Genomic DNA, 14,673 nt, shown 5'->3' with positions numbered 1-14,673 from the left:
GCCCGCCGCCATGTGTTGCGGCCCCGGCCCGCGCAGAGTAAGCGCGAGAGGGGGGGGGGGGGCACGGATCAATTTGCGCACTGGGGCCCCATGGGTCATGTGTACGCCACTGCACCTACCCTGGTGTCTGCCGCAGGCTGTGTGGAGGGGGCGAGGATATGAATGACATCATATCCCTGCTCCCTGTGTACCACAGGACTCCAATGAGCCAGACAGCATGCATCCAGGGGACAAGATTGAACTGATGTAAGTATGTAATTGTGTATGTCTCTGTATGTATGTATGTATGTATGTCTCTGTATGTATGTATGTATGTATGTAGGTCTCTGTATGCCTGTATGTCTGTACAAAATGTATGTTTCTGTATGCCTGTATGTCTCTGTATGTCTCTGTATGTACAAATGTATGTGTCCGTATGCCTGTATGTCTTTGTACGTATGTGTCTGTATGCCTGTATGTCTCTGTATACCTGTATATATGTATGTGTCTGTATGACGGTATGTCTCTGTATGCGTGTATGTCTTTGTATGCCTGTATTTATGTGTCTGAATGCCTGGATGTCTCTGTATGTATGTTTCTGTATGTCTATGTATGTATGTATGTGTCTGTATGACGGTATGCCTCTGTATGTATGTCTTTATATGCCTGCATGTCTCTGTATGCATGTATGTCTCTGTCTGTGTCTGTATGTCTCTTTATGATTATTTCTGTGTTTGTATGAACCTTATTTTAAACGAGGGTGGGGGGCACCAAAATGCATCTTCGCCTGTGTAACTAAAAATCCTAGCACCGGTCCTGTTCAGAGGAAATCAATATATCTGGATAAAAACAGCGGTATGCTAACTTGTGACAAATTTGTCATTAATATATCGTTATCTTACTCCACCTGCAGGAATGGAGTTTTTATAACCATATATTCTTTATTTAACTAAGACTTATAAATATTGAAATCTGACCGGGATTTATCCAGGTATATTCCTGCTATTAGTACAATTTTAATTAATTTAAATTAATTAAATAGAACCAGCATAATTACCAGTTATTTTGTAGATGTTCTTATCAGGTGCCCTTCTTATCATTTGAATAGATAGTCCCAGGAATTGAATGCAAGTATGATTATGTATAGAGGTGTGCATGTAATAGAAAAGTGGTGTTGGTTAGAAAGTAATAGGTGTCCATGAAATTGTTTCTTAAGTTGTTTCAATAGAGTTTGAAAGCTGAGTGTTAGACTTGAGTGTCAGTCCCAGAGTGTCAGAGTGTCATGATCTGCTCTGCTCTGTTCTGATGTCTGGACTTGGCTTCTGGTATCCAGTACTCTTTTTGCTATTCTTGTTTGGTTTTTCTTTGTTTTTTTGGTTTTCTTGTCTATGTCTCGTTTTCTTTATGCTGGGATTTCTGGGTTCATTCCTATAGTTCATCCCTGGATTTCCCAGTCTCCAGGTTTCCTTTAAATGTTTGTTTTATGTTGCCACACCCGTTTGTTTTCCATCATTCCTTTCTGTTTCAGAGTCCTGCAGGCAGCTTCTCAAAGCTTCTGCCCTTTCTTGCAGGTAAGTGCTATATATGTCTACTTAGAATGTTTTAGTATACATTAGGCAGTGTAGGACCTGCCAGATATGGGGTACATTGGCGTTGTTGGCAGGCTTATGCAATGTATGATCATATAGTGTGACTAAATCCCCATGATTTCCATATGTAGTACTTAGTTATTTCTCCTCCTATTTTGCCTATGTTATCTTGTCTTGTTTTAGTTTGTATCCCCAGTCCATGTATAGTCCTGTCCAGCCATTCCCATGTTATGTTCATGTTTTCCTCACGTCTTGTGTATATGTTCTGGGTTTAGCTTATTATCTTTCTCTTGTTCTGGGTTCTATTAGTTCTGTCTTGTTTTCATGTTTGGTGCCTATCTCTAGTCTATCCTTGTTTCTAGTACTGGATACAATCTTGCTGCAGATCCTCCCTATTCAGCTCCTGGGAGGTCTGCTTAATTTCCAAGCTCCTAGTTCCTGGTATCCGCTGAAGCTGATTCAGGGTCTTGGTATGTGGCTACACAAACATTGGTGCTCAACACCAGGGGGCGTGCGGTTACCCTGCACCAGACCCTGCTAATCCTCCTCCACAGTGTGACTCCTACTTAACATCAGGCATATTGGGTCCCAGTCCAAGCCACCCTGACACAGAGAGTGTGAATCCTGATACTCTGTCCTGGATTTCTGTCTCTGTCCTTACTTTTTAAAGGGCCAAACTTTCTGTACGTCATTAGTTGATCTGACGAATAGGAAACTGTAGGTGTGTCTAGTTTATCTAGTATCATCTAGTTTTGGTCAATAGATGGCGCCCTTACATCACCAAAATTTCTTGTCCTGGAAAGAGTTAATTCATTTTGATGATGATTCTGACATAATTTTGGCTTATCTAAATGGCAACTATTACTCAATTTGCTGCCAGCTTCAAAGCATTTCTTTCTGTCTTAACCAGACTGCTCGTTGGCCATATACATTTAAATCTACTTTCTGACATGTCTAAACCTTAATTTCACCCCTTGCTTACAATGGGACTTTGTAAGATTTAGAAAGTAAAATTAATCACTATTTTTTATCTGTCACTGGTGTCTGGCTTACTTGGTGAAGCTAACATTAAGAAGAGTATTAAGAAGAGTATTCCACCCCCCTACTCTGTTAGTCTCATTGCCTTGTCACATGTCTTGTTTACATAACGCATTCTTTAGCTCATGCTTAATGACTGGAGTTAGACAGAAATGTTATCTCTTTCTTAGCCTGAAAATCCAAAATGGAGTCAGCTTGGTTTTAAGTGTGACTGGCAGTAGACACTTTTAATTTCTATCTTAGCACAAAATGTCTGCCAATATAAATATTCTGACAACTCTATGTTCTCCATCTCATGTAAAAAGGACTTGGTTTCCTTTATATAGGACAGGGCCACCTGGGTGTATTTTTGTAAGAAAGAGTCTGCTAAAACAGACAGATTGTCAGTAAGTGATTTTACACCACTAATGATTGGGCGGCCAGGTGGATTTGGCAAGTGTTTAGGGTTTTTTGGGAGAAAATAGAAAATAGGGATAATAGGGTTCTTTTGAAACAAAAAGTCAAAACATTTTTGAGAGATGATGATTTTGGGTTCTTGGTTAAAGTTGGAGGTGGGATCACCATTGAGAATAATATAAGTTTCTCTGTCTCCCAGAATGTTAAATGACTCTTCTAGGAAATAAGTGGCCGTCATAAGGACAATGCCCCCCTCCTCCCCCCTTGTCAGCCTCTTTGATGACTAGATTGTCTCTTTCTATCAGACCCTTTAGGATCATACTCTCCCTCTTGGTAAGGTTATTATCACGTGATTTTGGCTTTACTGTAAAGGCCTGCAAGTCTTGTTCGACCATATGCTCAAATGTCTCTAGAAAGGGTCCTTTACTCTGAACGGGAAAGAAGTGTAATTTAGGTTTAAACTTAGGGTTTGTTCTTATATCATTTTTATCATTTGCATCAACACCAGTGCTTGAAGAAAAATTATTTAAAAGAAAATGTCTTTTTACAGTCATAGAGCATATGTATTTCTTGAGATCTATATAAATTGAATCCATTATCAATCTGATTAGGGGCAAATTTCATTCCCTTACAGAGTAAATCAATCTCCTCCTCCGACAATGGGGTTTCTGTCAAGTTAAAAATATCTTTGTCTATTTCTTTTTGTCTCAGGACACATGGCATCTGGGAAGCCCCACTCAGTCCTCCGTTCTCACCCTCTTGGAGGGGGGTGTCTTGATGTAAATGGGAGAACCGGTTGTGGTGCTTCCAGGTGTCTGCTCTTGGGTGAAAATAATTTGTGATGGTTTTTTTCTTTGGGACCTTTTAGACGCCCTAGAAAATGTTTTCTCTTTCATTATATTGAGAATTATTAACCCAGCTGTCTGATTGACTTCTTGTGCTTTGGGTATGGGATCTAGTAGTAACATTTCTTTCTGGGGACATGTGGCGGAACAGACTTCGCCACGTGTTCTTGGAGGGGGCTTCCTGCCCGCCTCCTACCTTCTGACTATAGCCCTGGGATATATGGCACTATTTGTGCCCTGTGATAAAACTGTGGAGTTACTGGGTGGCCACCATTACATGTATCAGAGGCACATGGTGAGAACAATGGATGAAGCACATGGTGAGAACAATGGATGGCGACCATTTAAAACTCACAGACACTGTTTTGACTTTTCTACACGGTGCCATCTCGCCGGTATTTGGTGCACAAAGACATTGTTCAGTAGTTTTAAACTACAGAACAGGGGACACATTTAACAGTAATTATTTTTCATATAGCCTTTATATGTTCTGCGGAATCTGCATTAAACCGTATCTTCCAAACTACTGAATGGATCTGGGTGAATTTTGAGTATGTGGTTCACCCAGATCCGGTTCCGAGGATATATATATATATATATATATATATATATATATATATATATATATATATATATATATATATATATATATACATACAATAAACAATACACAAGATCCAGCGCACTCTCCTATCTACTAAACAGCAACTTCAATGTTGACAGATTTTATTAGTTTGTAAAAGTTTTTTTTTAAAAACACCTAATCTAGGCAAAAAAATGGGGATTTAGTTACATTATATGATCATACATTGTATAAGCCTGCCACAACGTCAATGTACCCCATCTTTGGCAGGTCCTACTCTCACAGTCTAATGTCTGCTCTTATGAGACTAACCACTTACTTGGGAAAAAATTCCATCTGAGGCTCTCTGCAGTACAAGGCTAAATAGGGACCTGAGGGGGGGGCGGGGCCTGACCGCCAACTTGAATGGTCGCACACAACAACAGCTCCTGCAACCCTCAAACTATAAACCTACAAAAGCAGATCTTACACCTGATTAACGACAAGCAGTTGTGGTCCGAGGCACAAGGGAGCACTGGCTCAGAGGAGAGGCTTGCAAACCTTTTGTTTTAGTCCCTCGAGACGATAACAGTCGTCCCTACAGGATGAGGCCTACTCAGGTGGTGAGTGGGGTGGACGGCCGCTACCCCGCTATCCCGCCCGACGGTATCGTGCTGGACTCCAACGGATGTGCAAACAGGGCCCCGTTCCCTCCCCCCCCCCCTTGGGCCGGTGGGGGTGATCCCGGCCCACACGCTGTAGCCCTTACCGCACCAGTGATCCCACTGCCCAGACCACGAGGCCCCACTAAAATGGCGGCATATGCAAATCCACCAGCTCGCAATGGGAACCAAGCCATCTTTCCTCCCTCGCTGGTTCAGGCCCTTACACATGCAAGGCAGAAGCCACATACCTGCATGAGGCAGCCTGACCGGAGGGATCTCCGCGACACACCACTCCGATGCTTGCCGGATCAAAACTGCCACAACGCACGGGCTCACATGAGGCGAGGTACGCGAGGAGACAGCACCTGACAGGCACAGCATGAAACATCACCGAGCGACTCAGACACAGGCTTACCGAAGCGTTTGGCTCACCCTACCCTCGATCTAGACCGCAGTGCCTTCCGTGACTGAGCTACAGCTCCTGCAGACAGCCACACAGTGACAACGCGGAGGGTGAGCTGTAAGGAGCCCAGCACACAACACCCTAGTCCTCGACCTGGTCCAGATCGTGATGGACTTATACCTAAGACACTTGAGGCCCTACAGAAGCAGCTCTGGATGAAGCCCGGCCAGAAGGGGGACTTTCTCAATCTCCCCAGTTATCCCAGGGGATGACTCCTATAATCTTAACTCATAGTACCTGCTAAATCAACAGTTTTTTTCTTTTTTGTTTATCTCTCCTTCTACTTTTTTATTTTCCATATCTGAAGGCACTCTCAATAATCAAACAGTCAGTTAGCATATTCAAATTCAGCACCCTTGTGGGTTCAAGTTAACTTGACCAGCACAGCATGTTAACCCCTCATGTATCACCTACCTTATTGAGCTTACTCTTAGGCACACAGCCTGTAAAACTAACACCAAGACATGTCATCATCCAACTCTTTACATATGTGACATGCTAGAAAACTTGAACCTGTTTATAATATGCAAATTAAGCCTACACACTTAAGCCAGGACGCGCACAAGCGCTACTCATCTTGTCCTCCAACTCTTTAACTTAGCGACACGATAGAAAGTTTATGAGTGACTATTTAGCCAAGCTGATTTAGCACAGATTAACCTAGTAGCTTCGACAGTAACGAGCAAGCAATGTTGACTCATGTTTTGTTTCTATAACCATATACAAAAATGTGCACTGCTCAAATGCCACTATTGTAATATCGTTGTGATATGTTTATGCTTACGAACGCTACTGTGGCAGAGTAAGCTGTCTTGTATATCCATGCACTCAAAAATAAAGAATTCAAAAAAAAAATAGGGACCTGAGATGAGGCACCTGTAACAGGGAGGGGTGCAAAACCAAGGAGTTGGCTAGACTCCCAAATATATATAGGAAACATGGGGGGATGGTTGTGGCAGGCTTATGCAATGTATGATCATATAATGTAACTAAATCCCCATTTTTTTGCCTAGATTAGGTGTTTTTTAAAAAAAAACTTTTACAAACTAATAAAATCTGTCAACATTGAAGTTGCTGTTTAGTAGATAGGAGAGTGCGCTGGATCTTGTGTATTGTTTATTGTATAATATGGCCCCCAGAAGCACCCCATTTAAGCATGTTTAGGTGAGTGCAACCATCCCCCCATGTTTCCTATATATATTTGGGAGTCTAGCCAACTCCTTGGTTTTGCACCCCTCCCTGTTACAGGTGCCTCATCTCAGGTCCCTATTTAGCCTTGTACTGCAGAGAGCCTCAGATGGAATTTTTTCCCAAGTAAGTGGTTAATCTCATAAGAGCAGACATTAGACTGTGAGAGTAGGACCTGCCAAAGATGGGGTACATTGACGTTGTGGCAGGCTTATGCAATGTATGATCATATAATGTAACTAAATCCCCATTTTTTTGCCTAGATTAGGTGTTTTTAAAAAAAACTTTTACAAACTAATAAAATCTGTCAACATTGAAGTTGCTGTTTAGTAGATAGGAGAGTGCGCTGGATCTTGTGTATATATATATATATATATATATATATATATATATATATATATATTTTTTTTCTATGGGGTTATTGCATGTTTTGGGGTCCCTGTGATATATTTTATAATACTGTATTTTCCTGCCTGTGATAAAGTTAGTCTATTGTGTTGAGATAATTGTATCACAGGCAGAGGGGAGGATTTCTGATGTAATGAATGGGAGTGTTAGCTGTGTTGTAATGTGTTGATTGGTTGTTCTTCAAAACCCTGTGGGCAGTACTATGTTTGTAGAATGTGAATAAAAGAGGCTGTATGTGCCAGTACAGTCAGTTCTTCTTGACCCTCAACATGTAGTCTTGTCTCGTGATTGGAGGGAACAGCTATACTCACACTTGGGATTGCTATGCTCTGCATACTCCCCTGAGCTTTAATCACCTAGCTCTTTTCAGAGCTTGTTCCTGATACGCTCTCCTGGAGGAGAGGTCTTCCCCACACGGTCCTGGAGGACAGAAGCTGATCCAGGGTGGACAGAAGACGGCGAGACTCCAGTTAAGCTACGGCGGTTGTGGAGTCTGAGGTGGTTGTGGTGTCCGGTGCAGTCCTCGGCGCAAGCTAGGAAGTGTCCATCAAGGGAAGTTACTCGGTCGGAGTACGGGGAGTTCTGTTACAGGGCATTCTACCAGAAAACTGTGGGCGAGATTTTTCTTCTGGAGATGATTCTTATTTCCGATTAACAGTCCCTTGAAAGGAGGAATGAGATTTTTGAAAATCTTTTTGATGTAATCTTGGTAGAGATTTTGGTTTCCCTCTATTGAGGGGAGTTCTAGATGTAACCCTTTTGTGTGGAATGGAGCGTGATTTTTTTCTGGATAATCTATTCATAGTGGAGAAGGTATTTAGTGTCTTGTCCTCTGTGTCCCTCCTATATTTTTTTTTTATTTTTTTTGTTTCGGCTATTCGTTCATCTAGTTTTTTATGTTGATCTGTAGGGATTCTTCCTTCTCCCTAAATTCCCTACTCTCTGGATCTATGGAGGGGTTAGTTTCCAAAACATTCAGGTCAGTTTCTAATTTGTTCTGTGCCTCTCTAGAATGTTTAATAATCAGTTGAATGAGTTGAAAATCCCATTCCTGTAAAAATAATAGGTCCCCTTATCCAAATGCTCGGGTTTTGTCAATTCTTAGACCGCAGGGTATGAGGCCCTCTTTTAGGTAATTGTCCAAGAAAGCAACCTCCCACCATTTTTTTGTTTCAGTACTTAATAGTTTTTCCTTTCATTTAAAATAATCATCTAATCCTTTCAGGGGCTGTGGTTTTTCCCACTCCTGAAACATTGCTTTAAATTTATTTTATGCGATTTTGGTGTAAATTGGATAGGAAGTTAACATTGGTAGCCATAAGAAAACAGATATCTGTACTAAAAAACTGGGTAAAATATACAGAAGAAAACAAATGCAACACCACAAAATGTTTTGAATGTAGTGGATGTGTGTGTAAGTAAATATACTTATCTTAAATATGTGAATCAAAAACAGCCTCTCAAGATCATGACTCAGTCTCTGACCTTTTACAACATATGTAGATATACAAAGCAACTGTGAGATATGGCTGTGTAGAATCTAAATAAGGAACATAAAAACATACATAGTGTAATACAATAAAAAAAATTTAAATACACTCACAAGATAGATGAATAGTGCGCTCAAAGGTGCCTCCCCCGATGTTGATGGGTGGCTAAATTCCTCCACTTTCCACTGGTATTTCAAGCGGACCAAATGTGAAATGAGACTCCAATAAGTACAAGTTGTATAAACTTATAAATGAATTTATTATAAAAAAGGAGCAATAGACATTAGCTCACAATTATAAAATAATGGAACAAAGGTCCTACGCGTTTCATTCCTACTATTTGGAACTTCCTCAGGGACCAGATTCCATTAATATAACAATAAAAACAACCATCACAGAAAAAGCCATACAATATCCCCCCCCCCCCATGAGTCTCTACAAATAGGGCAGAGCCCTCAGTTCATTGGTGGATCCATGGGTGTTACCGTTGATCCTATGGTCCTGTTCAGGTGTGGAGGAAGCGTTCTGTCTCCTCTCCATCTGAAATTGGTGCTGTGAATTGAGAAAGTTCTTCACTTCCGTGTTCCAATGTTGCGTGCGTTCCAGCTTGATTGAAATGGTCGAGTTAATATGTTGCCACCTGGAGGTCGCCCAGTGCATGGCATGTTCAGATAGTGATATGAACGTACACAATATACAAAGCAAGTATTGTTCTACTATGCATGTCTATAGTATTTTATTTCATTTTTTTAGAGTGAATTTATTTGTTAATACATTTATTTTTATTTATAAATGCAGATGTTCCTGAAGTTTCAGTGACTGGTTATGATGGAAACTGGTTTATTGGCAGGACAAATGTTCATCTTAAATGTAATGCAGATGCTAATCCACCTCCTAAAGAAATAAAGTGGAGCAGGTAAACTACTCATTACCTTTTTAACTTTTTTCAAATAACGTACTGCTGGTGAACTTGATATCTTCAATAGGACACTGTTGATAGGATACTACGTAATTAGATACTACATAGGGTAGGGCAGGGGACATTAATTGTCCCTGTGAAACCCTTTGACAGTGTATCAACATTGTGTGGCCTCCCCCCCCCCCCCACAAAGAAAATTTTGTGCCATAGCGTAAACCTTTCAATTAGCAGATCATAATTTTTTTTAAATTTTTTTTTTTTGCTATTTACACACAATAATTCCTACAGATAGTAAACATATTGTAGTACTTAGGAGCAGGTGTGATTATGTGTGTAGAGCTGGTGTTTGTATATAATTTTAGCATTGTAATACAGGAATGTGTTTGTATGTAATGATTGCATTTGCACTCAGGGATGTGTTTGGATGTAGTGTTGGATTTTCAATGTGGATGTACATTGTACATGTGCAATGTGTAGTACTGGTGTTTAAGTGTTTGTATATAATTGGGATTTAGAGTTCACGGTGTCTTTGTATGTGTTTGATTGCTTGGATGTACATGTGATGCCACATACATACTTATACAAATTAACAGAAACACACCGACACAAAAATATACACACACACGCACACCGATAAACACTGGCACATACACTAACAGATACACTGACACACAGATACACACACTGGCACATACACACTGACACACAGACACACACACACACACACTGGCATATACACACTGACACCCATATACAGGGAGTGCAGAATTATTAGGCAAATGAGTATTTTGACCACATCATCCTCTTTATGCATGTTGTCTTACTCCAAGCTGTATAGGCTCGAAAGCCTACTACCAATTAAGCATATTAGGTGATGTGCATCTCTGTAATGAGAAGGGGTGTGGTCTAATGACATCAACACCCTATATCAGGTGTGCATAATTATTAGGCAACTTCCTTTCCTTTGGCAAAATGGGTCAAAAGAAGGACTTGACAGGCTCAGAAAAGTCAAAAATAGTGAGATATCTTGCAGAGGGATGCAGCACTCTTAAAATTGCAAAGCTTCTGAAGCGTGATCATCGAACAATCTAGCTTTTCATTTAAAATAGTCAACAGGGTCGCAAGAAGCGTGTGGAGAAACCAAGGCGCAAAATAACTGCCCATGAACTGAGAAAAGTCAAGCGTGCAGCTGCCAAGATGCCACTTGCCACCAGTTTGGCCATATTTCAGAGCTGCAACATCACTGGAGTGCCCAAAAGCACAAGGTGTGCAATACTCAGAGACATGGCCAAGGTAAGAAAGGCTGAAAGACGACCACCACTGAACAAGACACACAAGCTGAAACGTCAAGACTGGGCCAAGAAATATCTCAAGACTGATTTTTCTAAGGTTTTATGGACTGATGAAATGAGAGTGAGTCTTGATGGGCCAGATGGATGGATTGGTAAAGGGCAGAGAGCTCCAGTCCGACTCAGACGCCAGCAAGGTGGAGGTGGAGTACTGGTTTGGGCTGGTATCATCAAAGATGAGCTTGTGGGGCCTTTTCGGATTGAGGATGGAGTCAAGCTCAACTCCCAGTCCTACTACCAGTTTCTGGAAGACACCTTCTTCAAGCAGTGGTACAGGAAGAAGTCTGCATCCTTCAAGAAAAATATGATTTTCATGCAGGACAATGCTCCATCACACGCGTCCAAGTACTCCACAGCGTGGCTGGCAAGAAAGGGTATAAAAGGAAAATCTAATGACATGGCCTCCTTGTTCACCTGATCTGAACCCCATTGAGAACCTGTGGTCCATCATCAAATGTGAGATTTACAAGGAGGGAAAACAGTACACCTCTCTGAACAGTGTCTGGGAGGCTGTGGTTGCTTCTGCACGCAATGTTGATGGTGAACAGATCAAAACACTGACAGAATCCATGGATGGCAGGCTTTTGAGTGTCCTTGCAAAGAAAGGTGGCTATATTGGTCACTGATTTGTTTTTGTTTTGTTTTTGAATGTCAGAAATGTATATTTGTGAATGTTGAGATGTTATATTGGTTTCACTGGTAAAAATAAATAATTGAAATGGGTATATATTTGTTTTTTGTTAAGTTGCCTAATAATTATGCACAGTAATAGTCACCTGCACACACAGATATCCCCCCTAAAATAGCTAAAACTAAAAACAAACTAAAAACTACTTCCAAAAATATTCAGCTTTGATATTAATGAGTTTTTTGGGTTCATTGAGAACATGGTTGTTGTTCAATAATAAAATTAATCCTCAAAAATACAACTTGCCTAATAATTCTGCACTCCCTGTACACACACTGGCACATACATCATACCAAAAACCGTTCCATAACCTTCGTGGCTAAGTACCGCTGAGGTGACCAGGTACCACAAAGTCCTCATGTCAAAATTAGTTCCATAGCGTTCAAAGCTAAATACCACTGAGGACCATTCGTAGGTTTGTTCATGTGAACGACCTCCAGGGAGCTAGCGCTCGGTTCCAGTTGAATGAATGGAATGTGCTGAACCAAGGGCACCGAGAGAAAGCTTCTAATGGCAGCTGGGCAGGGTAACTGCAGAACGGGGTCCTGAACCATAGTCGGTGGGCAGGGGCCAGCTTACACACTCCCTTTTAGGAGTTAATGGTAAACATTTGTGGGAAGGGGTGTTTGTCACATATCTCCCCCCTCCGCCCTGGGGGAGACTAACCAGACCCCCGACCTCCAATCGGTCTGGGTCTGTTATAGTCTGGTGACTTTTCCCAAAAGGTTGTTCTCTAAATTGCCTCCTGCCACATGCTCTAGTATGTACATCCAGAGTCCTTCTGGGAAGAGAGACTGCTATAATCCACTCCCGATGCACCAAGTTGATGCTGGGGAGGGAGTATGCAATTCTCCTCTCTCTGGGACACACAGGGCAGCTGGGGAGGGAGGAAAAAGCTATCCACTCCCTGTTATACGTACTGCTGCTGGGGAGTGAGACTGACTGTCTTCCCTTCCTGGAACCCACACTGCCACTGGGGAGTGAGACCTGTTGTCTCCCCTCCCTGGAACACAATCTGCCTCCGGGGAGTGGGACCGGTTGTCTCCTGTAATAAGCACTGGCAATGGGGAGTGACTCTCCATGGAACACATTCTGATGCTGTGGATGGAGGACAATACTCTCCTCTCCCTGGAATGCACTCTGTTCCTGGGGAGTGAGACTTGCAGTCTACACTCCCTGTAACTCACTCAGCCGCTGGGAAGGGAGACCGACTGTCTCCCCTCCCTGGAACTCACACTGCCGCTGGGGATGGAGGACAATACTCTTCTCTCCCTGGGGTGCCAAGTTCATGAGCTCCATCACTTTGAAGTCCTGTTCAAACTCCCACTCCAGGTTAGCGATAAAAAAAACAGAAACGGCAGAATTTCCACTATCTCCTGCTCATCTTGGATGCATCAGAAGTGAGAATCGTCTGGGTCTCCGAACGCCATACAATCCTCAAAAACCTCCCACAAAATACCAGGGCCATCGTAGTCCTCTCACTCTATGCATTTGTACTCATCCAGCCATGGGTAGAGGCTTGCCGCATACCATTGAGTCATCCAACTACACTTCAGTCATGTTAAGCGTCTCTAGTTCTATTACCCAAAACTGTAATGGATGTTCTCCCAGGAATGGCATCCAAAACTCCATTCATTCCCATCATCGCTTGTTGGTGGTTGGGAGGTACTCGCTGCAGAAAGGTTGGCTTTCATTGAGGCTCTCCTTCCAGAGATCAGTTTGGAGTGCCACCCTCCATACCAGTTCTTTCTCTGCCAGGATAGGATCATCATTACCCCCTCAGGACCTCCTGTAACAGCTGCTGGAGTCTGGCGTCAAAGTAGGATACTGCACAACGGTAAGTGCCTTCCATATCCCCACTTCCTGTAGGTGGGTGTTGTAACGGATCACTTGGCACCCTGACTGGGTACCTCCTTTTAACGGATGCTACCTAGCTGACACCGAGGACTATAAGCACCGCATCGGACACAACAACCACCAGAGACTCCACACTCGCCGTAGCTTAACTGGAATCTTGCTGTCTTCCTTCCACCCTGGATCAACCTCTGACATCCAGGACTGTGTGGGAGAGACCTCTCCTCCACGAACAGGAACAGCTCTCAAAAGATCTAAGTGATTAGAACCCAGGGGACTATACAGAGTATAGCAATCCCCAGTGTGATTATAGCAGCCCCCCCCCCCCCCAATCACAAGACAAGACTACGTGTTTAGAGTCAAGCAGGAACTCTAGGTTTAATGGGGCACACTGGCCTTTTATACAAGTTTGACAACCTAGTTGGGCACCGGGACACAAGATTAACAAGCCAATAGAAACAGAATAACAAAGAACAACACTCCCATATACATTACACAATCCCTCCCCTCCCCTCTACCTATGATACAATTAAAGTAGATAATATAATAACCCAATTATCCACAGGCAGAAAGTCATATTTTTGCGCAGGTATGGTCCCATGCCCAAAACAGTTCCATAGAATTAGGCTGTGCGGCCAGTCTAGTTCGGTCTAGTTGCAAACTAACAAACTACTGAACAGAGTCAATAGTCTTACCCTGGAGCTTGTCCCCTGTCACGATTCCGGGAACCAAACACGCTAACACAGAAAAGGTGCAGTACCGGACCTTAGAGTGGCAGGGCTAAGCACACAAAGAATAGTCAGGAGACAAGCCGAGAAAGGGGAACCAGAAGAGAGAATAACGAGAAACAAGCCGAGGTCAAAGGGTAGGAGAAAGTCACAAAGTCAGATAAACAAACCAGAGAGTACGTAACCAGAAACACAAGTTCAGTAGCAATACTAGCAAGCAAAGACCACAACAGGGCAGAGAGGAACAGGAAAGGTAAGTATTTAAATCATTAGGTTAATTCTGATTGGATAATTTCCAATCAGAATTAACAATCACACGTGGGAGATATCTAGACCTCCCACTGTGATTGAGGCACTGCACCTTTAACGCCGGGTCAGGTGGCTGACCCCGGCGTTTATTAAATTGGGCAGTCTCCCAGCATGCAGCTTCATGCATGCTGCCGCTGGGGGACATAAAGGAAGACGCGGGCGGCATTCGTGGCTGGGAGGATGCCGCCCGCCGAGCGCACGCC

General features: G+C 42.6%; 1 protein-coding gene across 2 annotated transcripts in view; it reads left to right on the top strand.

Annotated features, from left to right (window-relative positions):
• NECTIN3 (nectin cell adhesion molecule 3) overlaps positions 1–14,673 on the top strand; it is a 606,022-nt gene that overhangs the window by 234,450 nt on the left and 356,899 nt on the right. For both annotated transcript variants that reach the window (XM_063453186.1, XM_063453185.1), the window contains one exon: positions 9,422–9,539. In XM_063453186.1, the coding sequence (XP_063309256.1) occupies positions 9,422–9,539 (118 nt within the window). The remainder of the gene's footprint in view (positions 1–9,421; positions 9,540–14,673) is intronic.

The sequence above is a fragment of the Pelobates fuscus genome, chromosome 1 (assembly GCF_036172605.1).
Source record: "Pelobates fuscus isolate aPelFus1 chromosome 1, aPelFus1.pri, whole genome shotgun sequence".
Taxonomy (NCBI): Eukaryota; Metazoa; Chordata; class Amphibia; order Anura; family Pelobatidae; genus Pelobates; species Pelobates fuscus.
Note: the sequence above shows the minus strand (reverse complement) of the source record. Positions and strands in the feature narration are given on the sequence as shown.